Here is a 17134-nt window from a genome sequence, read left to right on the forward strand (position 1 = left end):
TGTAGTCACACCTGTGCAAGGGGAGGCTGTGCGTGTCACTGCTGGCCCCACCCAGCGTGCGTGTGACTGGGCCTGCAGCACCGCCTGCCGCCCACACAGCTTGCCTGCTTCTCCAGGCTCCGCTCTTCCGATGCAACCGCCCCTCCCTGCAGCACTGGGGGGCCGGGCAGCGCAGGGTGACGCCCACTCTCTCCTTGGCAGGGGGACCTGGGTGGGGAGCGGGTGCTGCAGCGGAGGTGGACCACGTTCCTCAAGGCCCAGCTCCTGTGCTCGCGGCCCGACGACGGGTTCCCCTTCAACGTGCTGCAGGACATGTTCGTGCTCACGCCGGATGAGCAGCGCTGGAGGGACACGGTCTTCTATGGCGTCTTCACCTCCCAGTGGTGAGCGCGGGCGAGGCACAGGGTCCTGCAGCTGGCTCCAGCTAGAGCCGCTCGGACCCAGACCAGGGCATCTCCCTGGGGCACTCCCAGCAAAGGGGTTATTCTGGGTTAGCAGAGGGGAGCGGGGAATGGGACATGGGGCCTTTCCCCACTAGGGGGCGCTGTCCCTGATCTGGCCCCAGGGTTGGGGACTGGCTGGCTCAGAGGGGCAGGGAATGGGGCACGGGGCACGGGGCCTTTCCCCGCTGGGGGTGCTGTCTCTGATATGGGCCCAGGGTGGGGGACTGGCTGGCTCAGGGGGGTGGGGAATGGGGCACGGGGCATGGGGCCTTTCCCTGCTGGGGGCGCTGTCTCTGATCTGGCCCCAGGGCAGGGACTGGCTGGCTCAGGGGGGTGGGGAGTGGGGCACGGGGCCTTTCCCCGCTGGGGGTGCTGTCTCTGATATGGGCCCAGGGTGGGGGACTGGCTGGCTCAGGGGGGTGGGGAATGGGGCACGGGGCACGGGGCCTTTCCCCGCTGGGGGCGCTGTCTCTGATCTGGCCCCAGGGCAGGGACTGGCTGGCTCAGGGGGGCGGGGAATGGGACATGGGGCCTTTCCCCGCTGGGCGTGCTGTCTCTGATATGGGCCCAGGGTGGGGGACTGGCTGGCTCAGAGGGGTGGGAAATGGGGCACGAGGCCTTTTCCCGCTAGGGGGCGCTGGCTGCAGCTGCTGACAGCTCTTCCCCTCCCGTTGCGTGTCCCAGCTGTTTGCCTGGTCCAGGTGCTGTGGGGAGCTGTGTGTCAGGTGGACTGTGCCCAGCCCACCCGGCAGGGGCTGAGCTGTCTGCTGGGGCTATGCAGGGGCCGGGTGTCTATGGGTGGTTCCAGGACCCTTTTTAGCTGCTGATTTCCCCTCTGGTGCCAGGAACAAAGGGGGCCCGGGCAGCTCGGCCGTATGTGCCTTTGCCATGCGCGATGTGCAGAAGGCCTTCGGTGGACTCTACAAGGAGGTGAACCGTGAGACGCAGCAATGGTACACGGACACCAGCCATCCGCCAGAGCCCCGGCCCGGAGCGGTATGTCCCCCTCTCCCAGCAGGCAGGACTTGCCCCAAACCTGCCTGCTCCTCGGGGCACTGGACTCTCCAGCCTGGTCACACCAGCACAGCCTGAGCCAATCCATACTGCCGCCTTCCAGCGCCTCCCAGCCCCTGGGCATCTTCCTTGAGCTCCTTCCCAGGTTGTTAGCAGGGGCTGCTGCAGCTCCGGGGGGCCAGGAGAGGCTGGTGTGAAAGGCACCAGCACTCAGCCCCTGTGTGTGCGCCGGCCCTCACGAATGCCGCCAGCCAGCTGGCTGTGCCCTGGGACTGCAGGCCGTGGGTCTGTCCCGGTGCTGCAGGGCTGTGCTGTCCGTGTGTCTAGCTCTCTTCCTCTCCGCCCCGCCAGTGCATCACCAGCCACACGCGGCACATGAAAATCAACTCGTCTCTCCAGATGCCGGACCGCGTACTGAATTTCATCAAGGACCATTTCCTGATGGACGGCGCCATCCGGAGCCAGCCGCTCCTGCTGCAGGGCCGTGTGCACTACCAGCAGATCTGCGTGCAGCGCGTGCGGGGCCTGCACCACACCTACGACGTCCTCTTCCTGGGCACAGGTGGGTCTCCCTGGGGAGCTGGTGGGGGCCAGCCAGGCAGGGTGTTCCCAGCCTGGCTGGCTCGACTCAGTGCCCCCCGCTTTGTGCGTTGCAGACGACGGGCGACTGCACAAGGCCGTGAGCGTGAACCAGAAAGTGCACATCATCGAGGAGATCCGCCTTTTCCACGCCGGCCACCCCGTCCACAAGCTGCTGCTGGACCAGAGCCAGGCAAGGCAGCGAGCATGATGGGAAACTCCTGCATCCTCACCCTGCCCTCCCTCAGCAGGCAACGGCAGGGGGCTGGAGGCATGTGCCTCAGGGCGAGCGGGATGGGGGAGCAGGAGCCGCTCCCATACACAGCCTTGGAGCTGCCTTCTGCATGGCGCTGTGCCCAGCCATCCTCCCTGTTCCTGCTGCCCTTAGGCTGGGCACACCCAGAGGGGCCAAGTGCTCTCGGTCAGCCTTTGGGGCAAACTGAGGAGCCAGGGCCAAGCCTGAGCTCACTTCTCCTCATTGCCGAATGGCTCCCACCATGGCTAGCTCTGGCTTCCTCCCTCCCTTGGTAGGGTTTCCTGCACTGAAACAGGCTCGTCAGGGAAAACCAATGCCCCCGTCCCCTGGGGGGAGCCAGGTGACAGGGTCTGCTCTGCAGGTACTGCCCAGCATCAGGAACTCAGGCAAACTCTGTCCTCCCGCTTTGGCTTTAGCAACAGAAACTCACAACCAGAGCGTGGCTCGGCTCAGCCCTTCTGGCCCCGCTGGGCTGCTCCAGGACTCCTCTGGCCTGCTCAGCATGTACCCTAGAGCCTCTCTCCCCAGAGCATTGCTCCGCCCCATACCCTGCAGGGGAAACGCCAGTCAGCAGAGCCCACTTAGCCTTTTCCTGCCTGCCAACGGGGCGGGGATCTCAGACACAGACGACGGGTAAACGTGGGTTTTGTGAATGACACCTGCCACATAGATCCCATCCGGTGACGCCTCCTCGGTGACACACGCACGCTCAGGCACACGCCCTCGGCATGGAGCTGGCTCACTCTGCTCTCTCCTGCACAGGGCCTGCTTTATGCTGCCTCTTACTCCGCCGTGGCCCAGGTGCCCGTCTCCAACTGCAGCCTGTACAGGAGCTGTGGGGAATGCGTCCTGTCCCGGGACCCCTACTGCGCCTGGAGCGGGGACGCGTGCCGCAGCGTCGCCCAGTACCACCTGCAGCTGTCGCTGCACCCCCGGTAAGTGCCGGACTCCTGGGCTCGGCCAGCCCCGCCCCAGCCGCTAGCCCCGCTCGGCTGCCCCGCCCCAGCCGCTAGCCCCGCTCGGTCACCCGTCAGCCCAGCCACTCTCAGCCCAGCCGCCCGCACCTTCGCCCCTCTCAGCTCTGCCCTCCCCCGCAGCTTGGCCCTGCCTCCTCTGCCCTGCTCCTCGCCCCCTCCCTGCACAGGCCGTGCTGACTGCGAGTCTCTCCCTGCAGACCCTGGGCCCAGGATATTGAAGACGCTGACACAGAGAGGCTCTGCCAAGCAGCCAACGTGTCCCTGCCCATCCCCCCCCTTCTCCGATCCCCAGGTAAGGAGCCCTTGGGGCAGGACCCGCTGGGGTGGGGTATGCAAGCCTGCTGTGGGGCGGGGGGCTCTGGGACCCCATTTGTCCATTCTAGCTGCCATTTCCCTGCGAAGGGTGGGTGACGTCAGTGCCAGGCCTGGCCAGGCCAGCTGGGGGTGCTCTCGGAGCACATGGCTGCTGCCCCGCTCCCAGAGTGAGAACACACCCCTCGCGTGCACGTGGACCCTGCCGCAACCCAGAGCTGGGTCCCCAATGGCCACCCCCATTCCCCGGGGAGCCAGGAGAGCCCCCCCCATCACATGTGAGATTCGGCCATTGCCACAGCCCAGGGGTGGCCCGGGCCTGGTGTGGGCAGTGGGAGGGCGGCTGGCTGGAGCGGTTCCTGACCCGCCTGTGTGGCGTACTCCGCAGCAGAGGGACCGCAGTGTCAGCAGATCCGGCTCCTGCCCAACGCGGTCAGGCCCCTGCCGTGCCGGCTTCTGTCCAACTTGGCCTCGCGGCTGTGGGTGCACAATGGGACCCAGATCAACTCCTCCTACCTGGTGCTGCCGGATGGAGCCCTCATCCTGGTGGGCAGCCTGGAGCGGCTGGGCACCTACGAGTGCTGGTCGCTGGAGGAGGGCTTCCAGAAGCTGATGGCGAGCTACTGCGTGGGTGTGGAGGAGCTGTCTCCGGCGCTGCACGGGCCCCCGGACGCTGCGGGCAGGCGCCTGCCTGGCCAGGACGCCATGGAGACCATCAGCACCTCCCGCAGCACCTCTGCCGTGGGCGGCGTCTCCTCCCGGCAGGACGGCAGGAGCTACTGGCCCGAGTTCCTGGTCATGTGCGCGCTGTTCGGGGCCACGCTGCTGCTGCTGGCTCTCTTGGTGCTCTGCCGGCACCGGGACAGCATGAAGGCCTTCCTCAAGCCGGGCGAGTGCCCCAGCGGGGGCCACCGGAAGGTGGGGCTGCCCGTCGAGAGCCTGCCCCTCAACGGCAGCAGCCTGCCCAGCACGGCACCCGACCACAAGGGCTACCAGGCCCTGACCGACAGCTACATCAGCACCCCCCCGCACGTGCCCCCGGGCGCCAGCTCAGCCTTCTCCCACTCCGAGAAGAGGCCTCTCAGCGTCCGCGAGAGCTTTGTGGAGGTCTCTCCAGCCTGCCAGAGACCCCGGGTGCGGCTGGGCTCTGAAATTCGGGACTCTGTGGTGTGACCAGGCTGGGGGCATGAGCTGAGCCCGTGAGCCGCACCAGCCCAGGCTGCGCTGAGCCTTCCCAGAGACCTGTGCCATCAGGGTTGCCCCACCTCACCCTGCAGCCACCGACCCCGGCTGTAACAGTGACCTGCAAACTGCCCAGCACAATGTAGCACGTTCTCCAGCGGGCTTCTCGGGGCGGCAGAGCCCCTCCGTGTATCTGGGAGGCACGCACGCTCCCTGGCAGCCCTTGCCCCAGCCCTGCCACCCGTGGGACAGCTCTGGCAGCCAGGGGCCGTTGCCTGGTGCAGGAGCAGGGCGTTCCAGGAAGGCCCAGGAGCTCTGGTGCTGGGAGAGGTGCAGTGGGGACCTGCGCGCCTCAGTGGGGCGGACCTGGCCACGTGGGGCATGTCTAACGCTGACACGTGTGAGCAAGCGACAGGGACCTGCTGCTGCCTGCGTGTGGAGCCCATTCTGTGGCCAGGCAGGAGAGTTCGTCTGTGTCTCATCCCCCTCGTTCCCCATCCTGCTGTGACGTCCTGAGCCCTGTGCAGACATTCACCTGGCGCCTGCCGGGAGCTGGGTCTGGGGCATGTTCTGTGCGTTCGGGCTTTGGGTTGTTTTTACAATGTGACAATGTGAACTGAGCGTCCAAGCCACAGCTCCCTGGCACCGTTGTAGGAGTGCTGTCACCATACCGGCTCACGGCGTTCGCGGAGGTTCTTGCACAGAAATGAGTTGTTGTTGTCTGTCTTTTTTATATAAAGTCCCCGTGTGGTCTCGGTGAGTGCGCTGTCCCTGGGGCGTGACGGGGCTGCGAGCAGAGATGGGCCTGCGAGAGACACCTGCAGCCAGAGTTGCTCAGCGCTTCCCAGCAGAAACCCCTGCTCAGTGAATTGTAACACTGCCAGGTTATAACCGCTCAGGCTGAAATGCCCCATGCTGGAGGGCTGCCTCGGCCTGAACACTTTGGGGAAGATTCAGCCCTTTGAGAGACCAGGGCCAATCCATGGTAACATTTCTTGTAACCACTTCATTGAGCAGCACTGAAGCTTGCAGGCTGTGAAGTGGAGGGGAATTGCGGGAGGGGGTCCCCCTGCTGCTGCCAGCTGCCTTTTACTGTTCCCACGAAAACTTGGCCAGGGTGTAAGGCTGGAACATTCTTAGCAGGGCCCTGTTCAGTAGCCTGATGAGAGCTTGGCAGCTCCATTCTCTGAAAATTGGTGTGCAGGGAGTGTACTCTGGCCCCCCACGGCTCCTACTGCAGGCCAGCCCCACAGCGCGACTGAGCGGGCCCCAGCCCAGGGTGGAGGGACTTTCTCTGCCAGTGCTCCTCTCGGGTGCTGGCCTTCAGACCGGAGAGCAGAGAGATAGTCTGCTGTGCTCCTGGCAGCGAGCAGAAGGGCTTGACCCACAGGGGTGAGGACTGGGGCAAGCTGGGAGCGACAGGAACCACCAGGGTGTGGAGGGGGATGGGGCAGAAGGGTGTGTAGCCGCTCGACCACTCTTGTCCTGAACCTGGAACCGCAGGTGGTGTTCCTGAGTCTAACCAGTGCTCGGCTCTCAGCAAACAGCTGGGAAACACACTGGCAGAGGTGGTCTCTTCTCCCCAGCAGCTAGTCCACAGAGAGAACCGCCTCCCTCCCAGGGAGTTGTCTGTGCTCAGGGGCTCCCAGGCGGAGCTGAGAACCTGCTCCTCCCAAGCTGCAAGTGCTCCTGTGCCAAGCCAGCATGTGGGGGGCTGTGCCCAGGCGTGCGGCTCTCGGTGATCAGGGCAGGAGCTGATTTTAAATGAGGTCTTGTGAGACAGTAGGGCTCACGTACGGGCCCCTGGCCCCAGGAGGCCAGCCAGCCTTGGCTGACCTATAAGGCCGTGGTAACAAAAAGCCTGTACATTCTGTTTCAAACCTTCTTTCAGCCAAATGCCCCCATTTGGTTGGCCTGGGCGCTGCCCCCTAATGCCAGGCCCCAGAGCTCAGCTTCGTGGCAGGGTGCTTTTCTATGTGGGGAAGCAGCATTTGGGCCTTTGACCCCCACCCGTAGCAAGCTCTCCAGCTGCTCGGCTGCACCACTATGCAGGGAAGAGAGGGAGAGACTTGAATTTCCACCTTTGCTCCCTCTTGTTGAGCCCTTACAGTTCAGTAGATCTAGTGGCCTCAGCCAGGTGCGAGACCAACTGCCAGGTGCTACCACACGGTCATTGACCCTTCTAAAAACCCCTCTCAGCCCTGGGAGTGCATGGTTCTTGCTGCAGTGTTACTGGACAGTTTTAAGTGGACCAGTCTGTTAGTTATGTGTCCCATCCCTGGGGCATGTTTGCACAGGCCACACACAGGGCAGAAGTCTAGCCACAGGCCAGACCGTGTGCAATACCGTGCCCCTGGGGTTAGTGAGGCAGGTTATGGTGCCATTAGGCCCTAGGGGAAAGCCCATCTCTAATACTCACCTTTCTGCAGACCCAAGTGTGAGAGCGGCTGGCTGCTGGCTCTGGGAGAGGCCTCCCTGGAGTTTGGCAGTACTGACAGGTGAGGTGTCCACTGCATAATTCCCCCCACCCCATGACAGGCACGAGGCTCTCGCTGCTCCAGGCAGCTCAGTCCCTGGACTCAGACTGGAAACAAACTCCTTTAGCGCTGCCAGGAAACCCCCAAGCCGCGCACAGCTTCCCCCACCCAGAGCATTGGGGGCAGGAGTCCATCGCTCTGCTAGGAATAGGCAGGCCCCCAGTCTCATCAAGGGATGGGCCCTGCAGCCCCTAGGATATGCCCATGCTGCACTCCTCTTCACTAGAGTGGGAGGGAGACGTAATAGGAACAAGAGGACTTGTGGCACCTTAGAGACTAACATTTATTTGAGCACAAGCTTTCGTGAGCTACAGCATCCGATGAAGTGAGCTGTAGCTCATGAAAGCTTATGCTCAAATAAATTTGTTAAAGTCTCTAAGGTGCCATAAGGACTCCTTTTCTTTTTGCAGATACAGACTAACAGCTGCTCCTCTGAATCCTGTAATAGGAACAGTGAATGGAGGGGGAGGGAGAGGACTCAGGGCCCATTAACCCTAAGGAGCAAGGAGTGCCAGTGATGGGGCAGGAGAGACTAGCCTCTGTCCCATCTGGCCGGCCACATCCAGCCCAGGAGGCAGCCTGCAGCCTCCAGTAGTCCAGGTGATGGCAGCTTGCTGCAGGCTGCCCAGAGCATGGCTCAGGGGCTCCTCGTCCTGGGGGTGGGGAAACCGACCCCACCCGTCTCCCCCCCCCACACACACACACAGGAGACAGGCCCAAGGGTAAGGACTCCAGCTCTTTATTCATTCTCCCTACGTGGCTGAGCAGCTCCCTGCCCAGTGCAGAGTACTGCAGGCTCTCTCCCCATGGTGGGGGAGCGCCCAGCAGAGCGGCACGGGGCAGCCAGCTGCTTTACCACGTGTAAGACAGGGTAGAGAGACAGACAGACACCCTGAGTCTGCTCCCCCGCTAGGCACTAACACCGCATCAGGTAGCAGCCAGAGGGTGGGACCACAGAGTGGAGCGTCCTGCCTGACAGCCATGGCCTTCCCCAGGCCTGCGTCACCTGAGTAGCCGGGCAAGGACCCAGGGCCAGGGTGCCTGACAACAGGAATCAGCTGCTGCTTCAGGAAGGGAGGTAGGCACTAGCAGACACACTGACTCCCAGGGCAGGGCAGACTGGGAGTGGCACAGGTGGAAGCTTTACAAGTCAGTTCTCAGCTGTGGTCCTGTCAGCCCTGTGACTGCTGTGGCCCGTGCCAGGCCCTGCCAGGCGCCCCCCCCCCCCCGACTCTGGCTGAGCAGAAAGCTGTGCATGGTCCCGCAGGAGGGAGCTGGGAAGTGGGCAAAGCTGCGGCACTGCAGCGTTTTAAGGTGCCAGTTACATTATTGCATAGTAAAACAAGCCCCTTGTGCTACATTCCTTTGCCAGACCCCTGGCCCATGTGAGGCAGCCTCAGGGAGCCAGCCAGGCCCGCTGCATCCAAAAGGACTCCTTGCTGGAGTCCTAGCTGCCAGTTTGCTAGTGGAAGGCACAAAGAGAGGCTCAGGAGGGTGAGCCCTGGATTATCACAGGCCCCTAGCAGGAGTTCCCCTCTCCAGCTCAGGATGTCCAGGGTAGGCCCAGAGGACTGCACCTGGTTTGCATAGGAGTAAGCCCATGAAAATATAGCCCATGGAGACCAAAAATCCCAGCATGCTTTGTGCCATGTTGATCCCAGCAGCCTCTGCTCTGATCCAGGTATGGCTTGACAGGCTGGGACCTGTAGCCTCCATGGGCCAGGAGTTTGTTTGAAGCACAAGGCAGCTGCATTAAGGACCCTGTGACCCTACCCCTGCAGGCCAAGAAGAGCACAGAAGGCACAGCACACTGGGCAAGAGAGGCCTTGTCCCGTGGAGCCCTGCATAAGGCACTATGGAAGGAGTGCTCCAAGACACCGGACTCCTAGCACAGTACTGGAGTCACCAATATTATTGCATCTGTTTGCCAGAGGGGGAAGGATCCAGACACTGTACAGAGATGGTGCAGAGCCACGCAGCAGGCTAGGAAGGGACAGACCATGGGCACAGCCAGCCACAGGACACCTCCGTTGGAAGGGACATGGCGCCATCACAGCACGATCTTGAAGGAACTGAAAGAGACAGTGACCAGCCCATTCTCACATGCTAAGCCACAGGGGAGCTACTCGCTGAGGGCACCGTCTCCCGGTGGCAGGGGAAGGGCTGTATGCACCATTGAGCTCAAAGGGGACATGGCAGACCCAAGCAGAATGCAGCTGGTATTTAAAAGAGGATTCTGGACATCTCCTGCCAATGGCTTGAGGGGGGTGCACCCTGGATATCCTGAGCATGGTCAGACAGCCCCCATCAAGCTAGCAAAGAAACAAGCTAGAGGAGTCAAGTGGCCAAGGAAGGGGGTGCATGAGCCCTGGAAGGGGGGCAGGAGGGCAGTCTGGTGCGTGAGGCTCAGGACTAGAAGATGGGAGAGCTGGGTTCTCCTGCTGCCATGGTGTGACTGTGGACAAGCAAATCCCGTGCCTCCGTCCCCCCGTGAAAAGAGAAGGCCCTGCCGTGGCCGGGCGGTGCTCATTCTGGTTGTGAAGCAGGAAGGACAGGCCGGTGGTAATGAGACTGGCCTGGGATCTGGAGCCATGGATTCTACTCCCAGCTCTGCTACAGCCTCCCTGTGTGACTCTGGCGAGTCACTCCCTGCCCCACCCACTCCCTGCCCCACCGGCAGCATGGAGATAAGAGCCCTTCCTCCCGCTCCACCAGCTGCGTTCTGTCTGCAAGCTCTTCGGGGCAGGTACTGGCTCTCCACTTACATACAGCACCCGGTAGAAGGGGCTGGAGACCAGACAAATGAGTGGCTCATCTGGGCGCTGCCACGATACAGCTTGCTAGGAAGGGGTCAGGAGCCACAGCCCCATTGAACCAGGACTTTGGTACTTTAGGAAGCGTCCCCCGTGCATTGCGAGGCCTCAGTGGACGGGGCTAGAGATGGGCAAAGGTTTCTTCACTGTTCTAGCGAGGAGCTGCTGTAAAAAGTCCATGTCTGCGCTTTTAGCCCTGCTACCAGCTGAGAGATCTGTGCCCACTCCGCACAGAGAGTTAAGCAACCCCCCCTTCTACCCACTGGCTAGCTTTCTCTGCCTAGCAAGTGCTGGATTTTCTCCAGTCAGACACTGCAGCAGGCAGCAGAGACACGGGTACCTGGCAAAGTCCGGTGAACGAGAAATGACATGCTGGAACTCAGAGAGGTTAATGGTCCCATCCTTGTCAATATCGGACTCCTCCAGGATCTGTCAGGGAAAGGGAAACACCAGCCCTCAAAGCCTGCGTGAGCAGCCCCACACAGCAGGTCCAGCGAGCCCTCAGGCCAAGCCCCACAGATGCCAGGCTTGTTGCACTCACGTTCTGGATGAGCTGATCCATCTCTGACTCACTCAGCCTAGTCTCATCTCCTTCCCCTGTCAGGCAGTTCACCAGCTTCTCCAGGTCCTTCCTGTCCAGGATCCCATCGTCATCAAAATCTTTGGGGGAAACGTCCAGGTTATCATCAGAGACATTTGCCCATGAGATCCTGTTTCCGTGACAATGGCCTAGCGACACAGGAGATTCCCAAGCAGGAGTTTCCCAGAGAAGGGTTCTTGGCTGGGCCTCAGGCTTGCCCTGGGGGCCTCGCAGCCTCCCCATTGGAGCTGGGGTAGGACTGGCTAACACCACAACCTGCTCCAAGCACCTCAGACTGCAGCTGGGCAAAGTCATCCATGGACAGCAGGTTCCTGAAGTGACCCCCTCCATGAGAGCAACCCCTGGGAGCGGCAGCCACCCCAAGCCCCCCTCTGCACAGCCGGGGTGGTGAAGCAGAGCAGTCACCCCGGGGCCTGGCTGATCTCTACCGAAGATGCGGAAGGCATAGTGGGATTTGATCTCCACTGTGGCTGAGTCACTGAAGACGCTCAGCAGGTCAAGGAAGTCTTCGAAGGACATGCTGCCATCCCCATCCTCTGCAGTGGAGAAGACCCGGCAGATCCGGTCCTGGAACGGGTTTGCCTGTCAACACATGTGGAGTCAACACTGGAGTGAGGCACCAGGGCTTCCCAGTAGGGGCAGGGCAGGCAGATGATCACAATGGTCCCTTCCAGTCTTAAAATCCCTGGCTGGGTGGAGACCCTTAGAACTTCCTGTGCAACTCCATTTGCTCCTGGTTAGCCCCCCGCCGTCAGGTGGCCTGAGAAGCTGGCACCATGCTGAGGACACCTCTTCCCCCAGCCTTGGCAGCTCAGCAGGGAATGGGAAGTGGAGCAAACTCACCGTGACTGGAACCGCCTCCCTGATTGCAGAGCACGCCCAAAACAAATGGCAGCTGCCCCCCAGGCAGGACCGAAGTCTTGGCCCAGAACCAAGAGATCAGAGGGTCTGACCTCGTTCCTCCTAGGGCAGGGTGGGGGGAGGCCAAGCAGCGGGGGGAGGCCAAGCAGCAGGGGGTGTGCACCATACCCTCAGTTCAGGCAGTGTGAGGATCTTGCTCTTGGGGACTCTTTTCAGCAGGATACTCTCCCTCTCCTCCTTTGGCAGCAGCTCACTGAATCTCTTGTGGGCACTTTGGGAGACAAGAACAATTAGAGCATGGCAGAGCTGCTAACAGTCTGGGTCAGAGGCTGCTGAGCTCAGCTGGGAGCCCTGCCAGGGTGGAGGGGTAATTCTTCCCCAGAGCTGCCTGGAGCGGGTGACTATTCCCCAGCCCTGAGCACGCTCCCCATGCTACACCAGAAACAACACCCTGACGCAAACAAGGGGTGAGGGAGGAGGAACAGTGTTAGCTGATCAGTCCCCGGCAGGCCAGCTCTCTTCTCTATCCTCTACAGGCACCGCAATATCCACACTTCCACCTGTGCCAGCTCCGAGACACACCCCACTGTGACCCCCTGCCCCACTCCTGTCCTTTCACAGCGGGGCACTCAGACTCTAGCCTATGCCAGGCTGCCGTGCTCTCCCACTCTCAGGTCTGAGGCAGCTGCAGAGGTTACAGGGCTGGGTGGGTGCCAGGAAGGGACGCAGCAGAGATGTCACCACACAGGACTCCCGTGCAGGACCAACGGTCTGGGCCTGGCCCACATTGCAGGACTCGCTCTCAGCCAGGGCGCCACTGGCAACCAGACTAGGCTGAGTTTATGCCAACAGCTTCACACGCAGCAAAGCTGCATTAGACAAGGCCCTGGGCAGAGCCCATGGACATTCGCAGCTACAGCATCATAGTATCAGTAGGGCAGACGCTGACACACGGCCCAGCCCGGAGATCTTATTTTTCCTGCTTCACCTCAAGCGGCCCATCAGCGCAGCCAGTAAAGCCAGACGCCACAGAGAGCAGCAGGCTAGAAACACCAAGAAGCCACCACACCCTGAAGCAAAGTCCAGTGCACAGAGGGCTAGGTTCAAAGTGCCCTTGTGCCAGGAAACATACCGAGACGGGGAGCAAGAGCAGGAAGAGGCTCCCGGTCAGAAGGGAAGCGCTACCTGGCCACTGCCCACTGCTGCACCACACTCCCCTCCCGCTTTGCAAGCGCCAGGGGCTGGGATGCTTGACCCCTAGGCCATGCTTCCATATCCACCTCTACCTACTTCAGGGTGCAATGCAACAGCTGCCAACACCCCAGCAACTTGGAGCAAAGGAATAAAGTGCCCCTGCACCGGCTCTTGCACTCAGGGCGCAGCAGGGCGGATCAGCATACAAGCAGGTTCAGGCCACTCTGACTCTAGGGCCGTATGAACACCAGGGCTCCCAGGAGCAGCAGCCCCCATACTGGGAAGCAGCAGGGCAGCATTGTTTGAATCAGAAACTGTTTCTTGTCTAACCTTCCCACTGTCCGCCAGGCAGGCCCTACAGGTCACCTAGCAGAGACCATCTAGCCTGTGCTCAGCCCGAGAGCCCGGCTGCTCTTGGAGGCCTCTGCTGCTGCCCCTCACTGCCCAGGAGCAACAACCTCACGTCTGGGTCCAGCTCCACGCAGACCCCTCCCCACTGAGCTCTGGCACCTTCTGCCTGCAATTACTCTCCCCCTCCCCACGTGGGCTGGGGGCTGCTACCCCAAGGGCCAGCATCTGGCCTGCCTCCTCGTGTATAGACCTGGCCCACAGCTCAGCACTAGCCTCTGAGCGGTCTGTGGGGCGGGAAGGAAAGTCAGCCCGAGGGGTGCTTACAGCAGATCTCCTGCTTGGTCAGAAAGGTCAGCTCCTGGGAAAGAGAAAAGAGGAAAGTTAACCCTGCACGTCTGCCAGGGCACCTCAGCTGAGGGGGGGCTCTCGGCACCAGCCTGGGGGTCGCAGGCAGCTCGGCCCAGAGCCCTACTGGGGGGGTCCCAGAGCCCTACTGGGGGGTCCCAGAGCCCTACTGGGGGGGTCCCAGAGCCCTACTGGGGGGGTCCAGAGCTGCTGAGCTCAGCAGCAAGGAGGGCCAGGCCAGGCGCCCCTGGGCGGAGGAGGCAGCAGAGCGAGCAGGGCCCGCGGTGCTGCTGGGGAAGCGCAGGGGGAGCCCAGGCTGGGGGGAGCCAGGCCGGATGGAGGGGGAGGCACGCTCGGGTGGGTGGGGGCGCTCGAGGGGGGGAAGGGCCCGGCCCGGCCGGTGGGGGGGCGGCGCGCTCGGGTTGGGGGGGGAGGGGCCTGGCCCGGCCGAGGGAGGGGGTGGGGGGAGGGGCCCGGCCCGGGGGGGGGCCGCGCTCGGGTTGGGGGGGAGGGGCCCAGCCCCGAGGGTTGGGGGGGAAGGGCCCGGCCCGGCCGAGGGAGGGGGTGGGGGGAAGGGCCCGGCCGGGGGGGGGGCGCGCTCGGCCCCGAGGGTTGGGGGGGCAGCGCTCGGGTGGGTGGGGGAAGGGCCCGGCCCGGCCGGGGGGGGCGCGCTCGGGTTGGGGGGGGGGAAGGGCCCGGCCCGGCCGGGGGGGGCGCGCTCGGGTTGGGGGGGGGGGGAAGGGCCCGGCCCGGCCGGGGGGGGCGCGCTCGGGTTGGGGGGGGGGGGAAGGGCCCGGCCCGGCCGGGGGGGGCGCGCTCGGGTTGGGGGGGGGGGGAAGGGCCCGGCCCGGCCGGGGGGGCGCGCTCGGGTTGGGGGGGGGGGAAGGGACCGGCCCGGCCGGGGGGGGCGCGCTCGGGTTGGGGGGGGGGAAGGGCCCGGCCCGGCCGGGGGGGGCGCGCTCGGGTTGGGGGGGGGGGAAGGGCCCGGCCCGGCCGGGGGGGGCGCGCTCGGGTTGGGGGGGGGGGAAGGGCCCGGCCCGGCCGGGGGGGGCGCGCTCGGGTTGGGGGGGGGGGAAGGGCCCGGCCCGGCCGGGGGGGGCGCCGCTCGGGTTGGGGGGGGGGAAGGGCCCGGCCCGGCCGGGGGGGGCGCGCTCGGGTTGGGGGGGGGGGAAGGGCCCGGCCCGGCCGGGGGGGGCGCGCTCGGGTTGGGGGGGGGGGAAGGGCCCGGCCCGGCCGGGGGGGGCGCGCTCGGGTTGGGGGGGGGGGGAAGGGCCCGGCCCGGCCGAGGGAGGGGGTGGGGCCCGGCCCGGCCGAGGGAGGGGGTGGGGCCCGGCCCAGAGGGTTGGGGGGGCGCGCTCGGGTTGGGGGTGAGGGGCCCGGCCTGGCCGAGGGAGGGGGTGGGGGGGGAGGGGCCCGGCCCGGGGGGGGGAGGCGCGCTCGGGTTGGGGGGGAAGGGCCCGGCCGGAGGGTTGGGGGGGGTGCGCTCGGGTTGGGGGGGGAAGGGCCCGGCCCGGCCCAAGGGAGGGGGTGGGGGGAGGGGCCTGGCCCGGGGGGGGCGCGCTCGGGTTGGGGGGGAGGGGCCCGGCCCGGAGGGTTGGGGGGGGCGCGCTCGGGTTGGGGGGGGAGGGGCCCGGCCCGGCCGAGGGAGGGGGGTGGGGGGAGGGGCCCCGGCCCGGCCGGGGGAGGGGGGTGGGGGGAGGGGCCCGGCCGGCCGGGGGAGGGGGTGGGGGGAGGGGCCCGGCCCGGCCGGGGGAGGGGGTGGGGGGAGGGGCCCGGCCCGGCCGGGGAGGGGCCCGGCCGGGGGGGGGCGCGCTCGGGTTGGGGGGGAGGGGCCCGGCCCGGCCGGGGGGGGGGCGCGCTCGGGTTGGGGGGGGAAGGGCCCGGCCCGGCCGGGGGGGGGGGTGGGGGGAGGGGCCCGGCCCGGGGGGGGGCGCGCTCGGGTTGGGGGGGAGGGGCCCGGCCCCAGAGGGTTGTGGGGGCGCGCTCGGGTTGGGGGGGAGGGGCCCGGCCCGGCCGAGGGAGGGGGTGGGGGAGGGGCCCGGCCGGGGGGGGGGGCGCGCTCGGGTTGGGGGGGAGGGGCCCGGCCCGGCCGAGGGAGGGGGTGGGGGGAGGGGCCCGGCCGGGGGGGGGGGCGCGCTCGGGTTGGGGGGGGAAGGGCTCGGCCCGGCCGAGGGAGGGGGTGGGGGAGGGGCCCGGCCCGGCCGGGGGGGGGGCGCGCTCGGGTTGGGGGGAGGGGCCCGGCCTGGGGGGGGGGCGCGCTCGGGTTGGGGGGGAGGGGCCCGGCCCGGCCGAGGGAGGGGGTGGGGGGAGGGGCCCGGCCCGGGGGGGGGGGCGCGCTCGGGTTGGGGGGGGAAGGGCCCGGCCCGGGGGGGGGGCGCGCTCGGGTTGGGGGGAGGGGCCCGGCCCGGGGGGGGGGCGCGCTCGGGTTGGGGGGGGAAGGGCCCGGCCCGGGGGTACCTGGTACTCGTCCAGCAGGTCCCGCGGCAGCTGACTGGCCGAGCCCCCCATGGCGGCCCCGGACCAACTTCCGCGACTCCGGCCGGGCCCTTCGCCCCTCCGCTTCCGGCCGCCCCGCCGCAAGTCTCCGTCTCCAGGACACCGCCCCATGGCAACGCCCCCCACGGGCCGCCGCCTCCCGGCGCGGGGCATGCTGGGAGCTGTGTGTCATTCCCCCCAGAGCGGGGCATGCTGGGAGCTGTGTGTCATTCCCCCCCCCCAGCGCGGGGCATGCCGGGAGCTGTGTTTCATTCCCCCCCCAGCGCGGGGCATGCCGGGAGCTGTGTCCCCCAGAGCGGGGCATGCCGGGAGCTGTGTGTCGTCCCCCCCCAGAGCAGGCATGCCGGGAGCTGTGTGTCGTGTCCCCCGCCAGAGCGGGGCATGCTGGGAGCTGTGTGTCGTCGTCCCCCCCAGAGCGGGGCATGCTGGGAGCTGTGTGTTGTTGTCCCCCAGAGCGGGGCATGGTGGGAGCTGTGTGTCGTCCCCCCCAGAGCAGGGCATGCCGGGAGCTGTGTGTCGTCCCCCCCCAGAGCAGGGCATGCCGGGAGCTGTGTGTCCCCCCCCAGCACAGAGCATGCCTGGGAGCTGTGTGTCCCCCCCCCACCCAGAGCGTGGCATGCTGAGAGCTGCATGTCCCCCCAGAGCAGAGCATGCTGGGAGCTGCGTGTCCCCCTGTGACAAAATGGGACTGTTCTTAATGTTTCCTCTGAATAGTGTGGGGGTGCTCAGTTTCCCCTAGGCAGTTCTTAAGTATCTAGGGGGTGGGGTAAGGGTGTATGATCATTGCAGAGCTCTAGAGGGCAGGTGTGTGCAGGGATCTGGACACAGAGAATGGCCGACACCCTGTTTCCTGGCAACTGATGGCCTGGCCCTTCCCCCCTGCAAGGTGAGAGCTAAGGGCTGGAGAACAAAGGAATCAGGTGCCCTCCTGGCCCGGGACAGGGCCAAAGCCCAGAGGAGGAGGGGCTGGAGGGGGATATGGAGTGAAGGGCAGACGGGGTTGTCTGGCTCACTGCCCCCCAAAATGGACCCCGCTGAGGGGTCCTGTTCTCTGCACCTACAAGTTCTGTGTTAGACCATGTTCCTGTCGTCTAATAAACCTTCTGTGTTACTGGCTGGCTGAGAGTCACGTCTGACTGCGGAGTTGGGGGCAGGACCCTCTGGCCCCCCCAG

General features: G+C 65.5%; 2 protein-coding genes across 5 annotated transcripts in view; one reads left to right on the forward strand and one right to left on the reverse strand.

Moving 5' to 3' along the window:
* Positions 1 to 5516, forward strand: part of SEMA4B (semaphorin 4B) — a 44304-nt gene extending 38788 nt beyond the window's left edge. For 3 of the 4 annotated variants that reach the window (XM_073304591.1, XM_073304590.1, XM_073304588.1), the window contains 7 exons: positions 202 to 383; positions 1289 to 1439; positions 1809 to 2019; positions 2114 to 2229; positions 3055 to 3227; positions 3467 to 3561; positions 3970 to 5516. In XM_073304591.1, coding sequence (XP_073160692.1) covers positions 202 to 383; positions 1289 to 1439; positions 1809 to 2019; positions 2114 to 2229; positions 3055 to 3227; positions 3467 to 3561; positions 3970 to 4754 — 1713 coding nt within the window. In that variant the 3' untranslated portion in view covers positions 4755 to 5516. The remainder of the gene's footprint in view (positions 1 to 201; positions 384 to 1288; positions 1440 to 1808; positions 2020 to 2113; positions 2230 to 3054; positions 3228 to 3466; positions 3562 to 3969) is intronic. The other variant, XM_073304589.1, reaches the window with a different exon arrangement.
* A 2501-nt stretch (positions 5517 to 8017) lies between these two features.
* Positions 8018 to 16066, reverse strand: CIB1 (calcium and integrin binding 1). Its single transcript, XM_073304661.1, has 8 exons — positions 15923 to 16066; positions 13445 to 13478; positions 12564 to 12688; positions 11744 to 11881; positions 11143 to 11296; positions 10655 to 10773; positions 10454 to 10542; positions 8018 to 9372 (listed from the first exon to the last, which is right to left on the reverse strand). Exons 1-8 carry the CDS (start codon positions 15971 to 15973, stop codon positions 9351 to 9353), a joined length of 732 nt encoding a protein of 243 aa, XP_073160762.1. The 5' UTR covers positions 15974 to 16066; the 3' UTR covers positions 8018 to 9350.
* Positions 16067 to 17134: the final 1068 nt, after the last annotated feature.

The sequence above is a fragment of the Lepidochelys kempii genome, chromosome 10 (assembly GCF_965140265.1).
Source record: "Lepidochelys kempii isolate rLepKem1 chromosome 10, rLepKem1.hap2, whole genome shotgun sequence".
Lineage (NCBI taxonomy): Eukaryota > Metazoa > Chordata > Testudines > Cheloniidae > Lepidochelys > Lepidochelys kempii.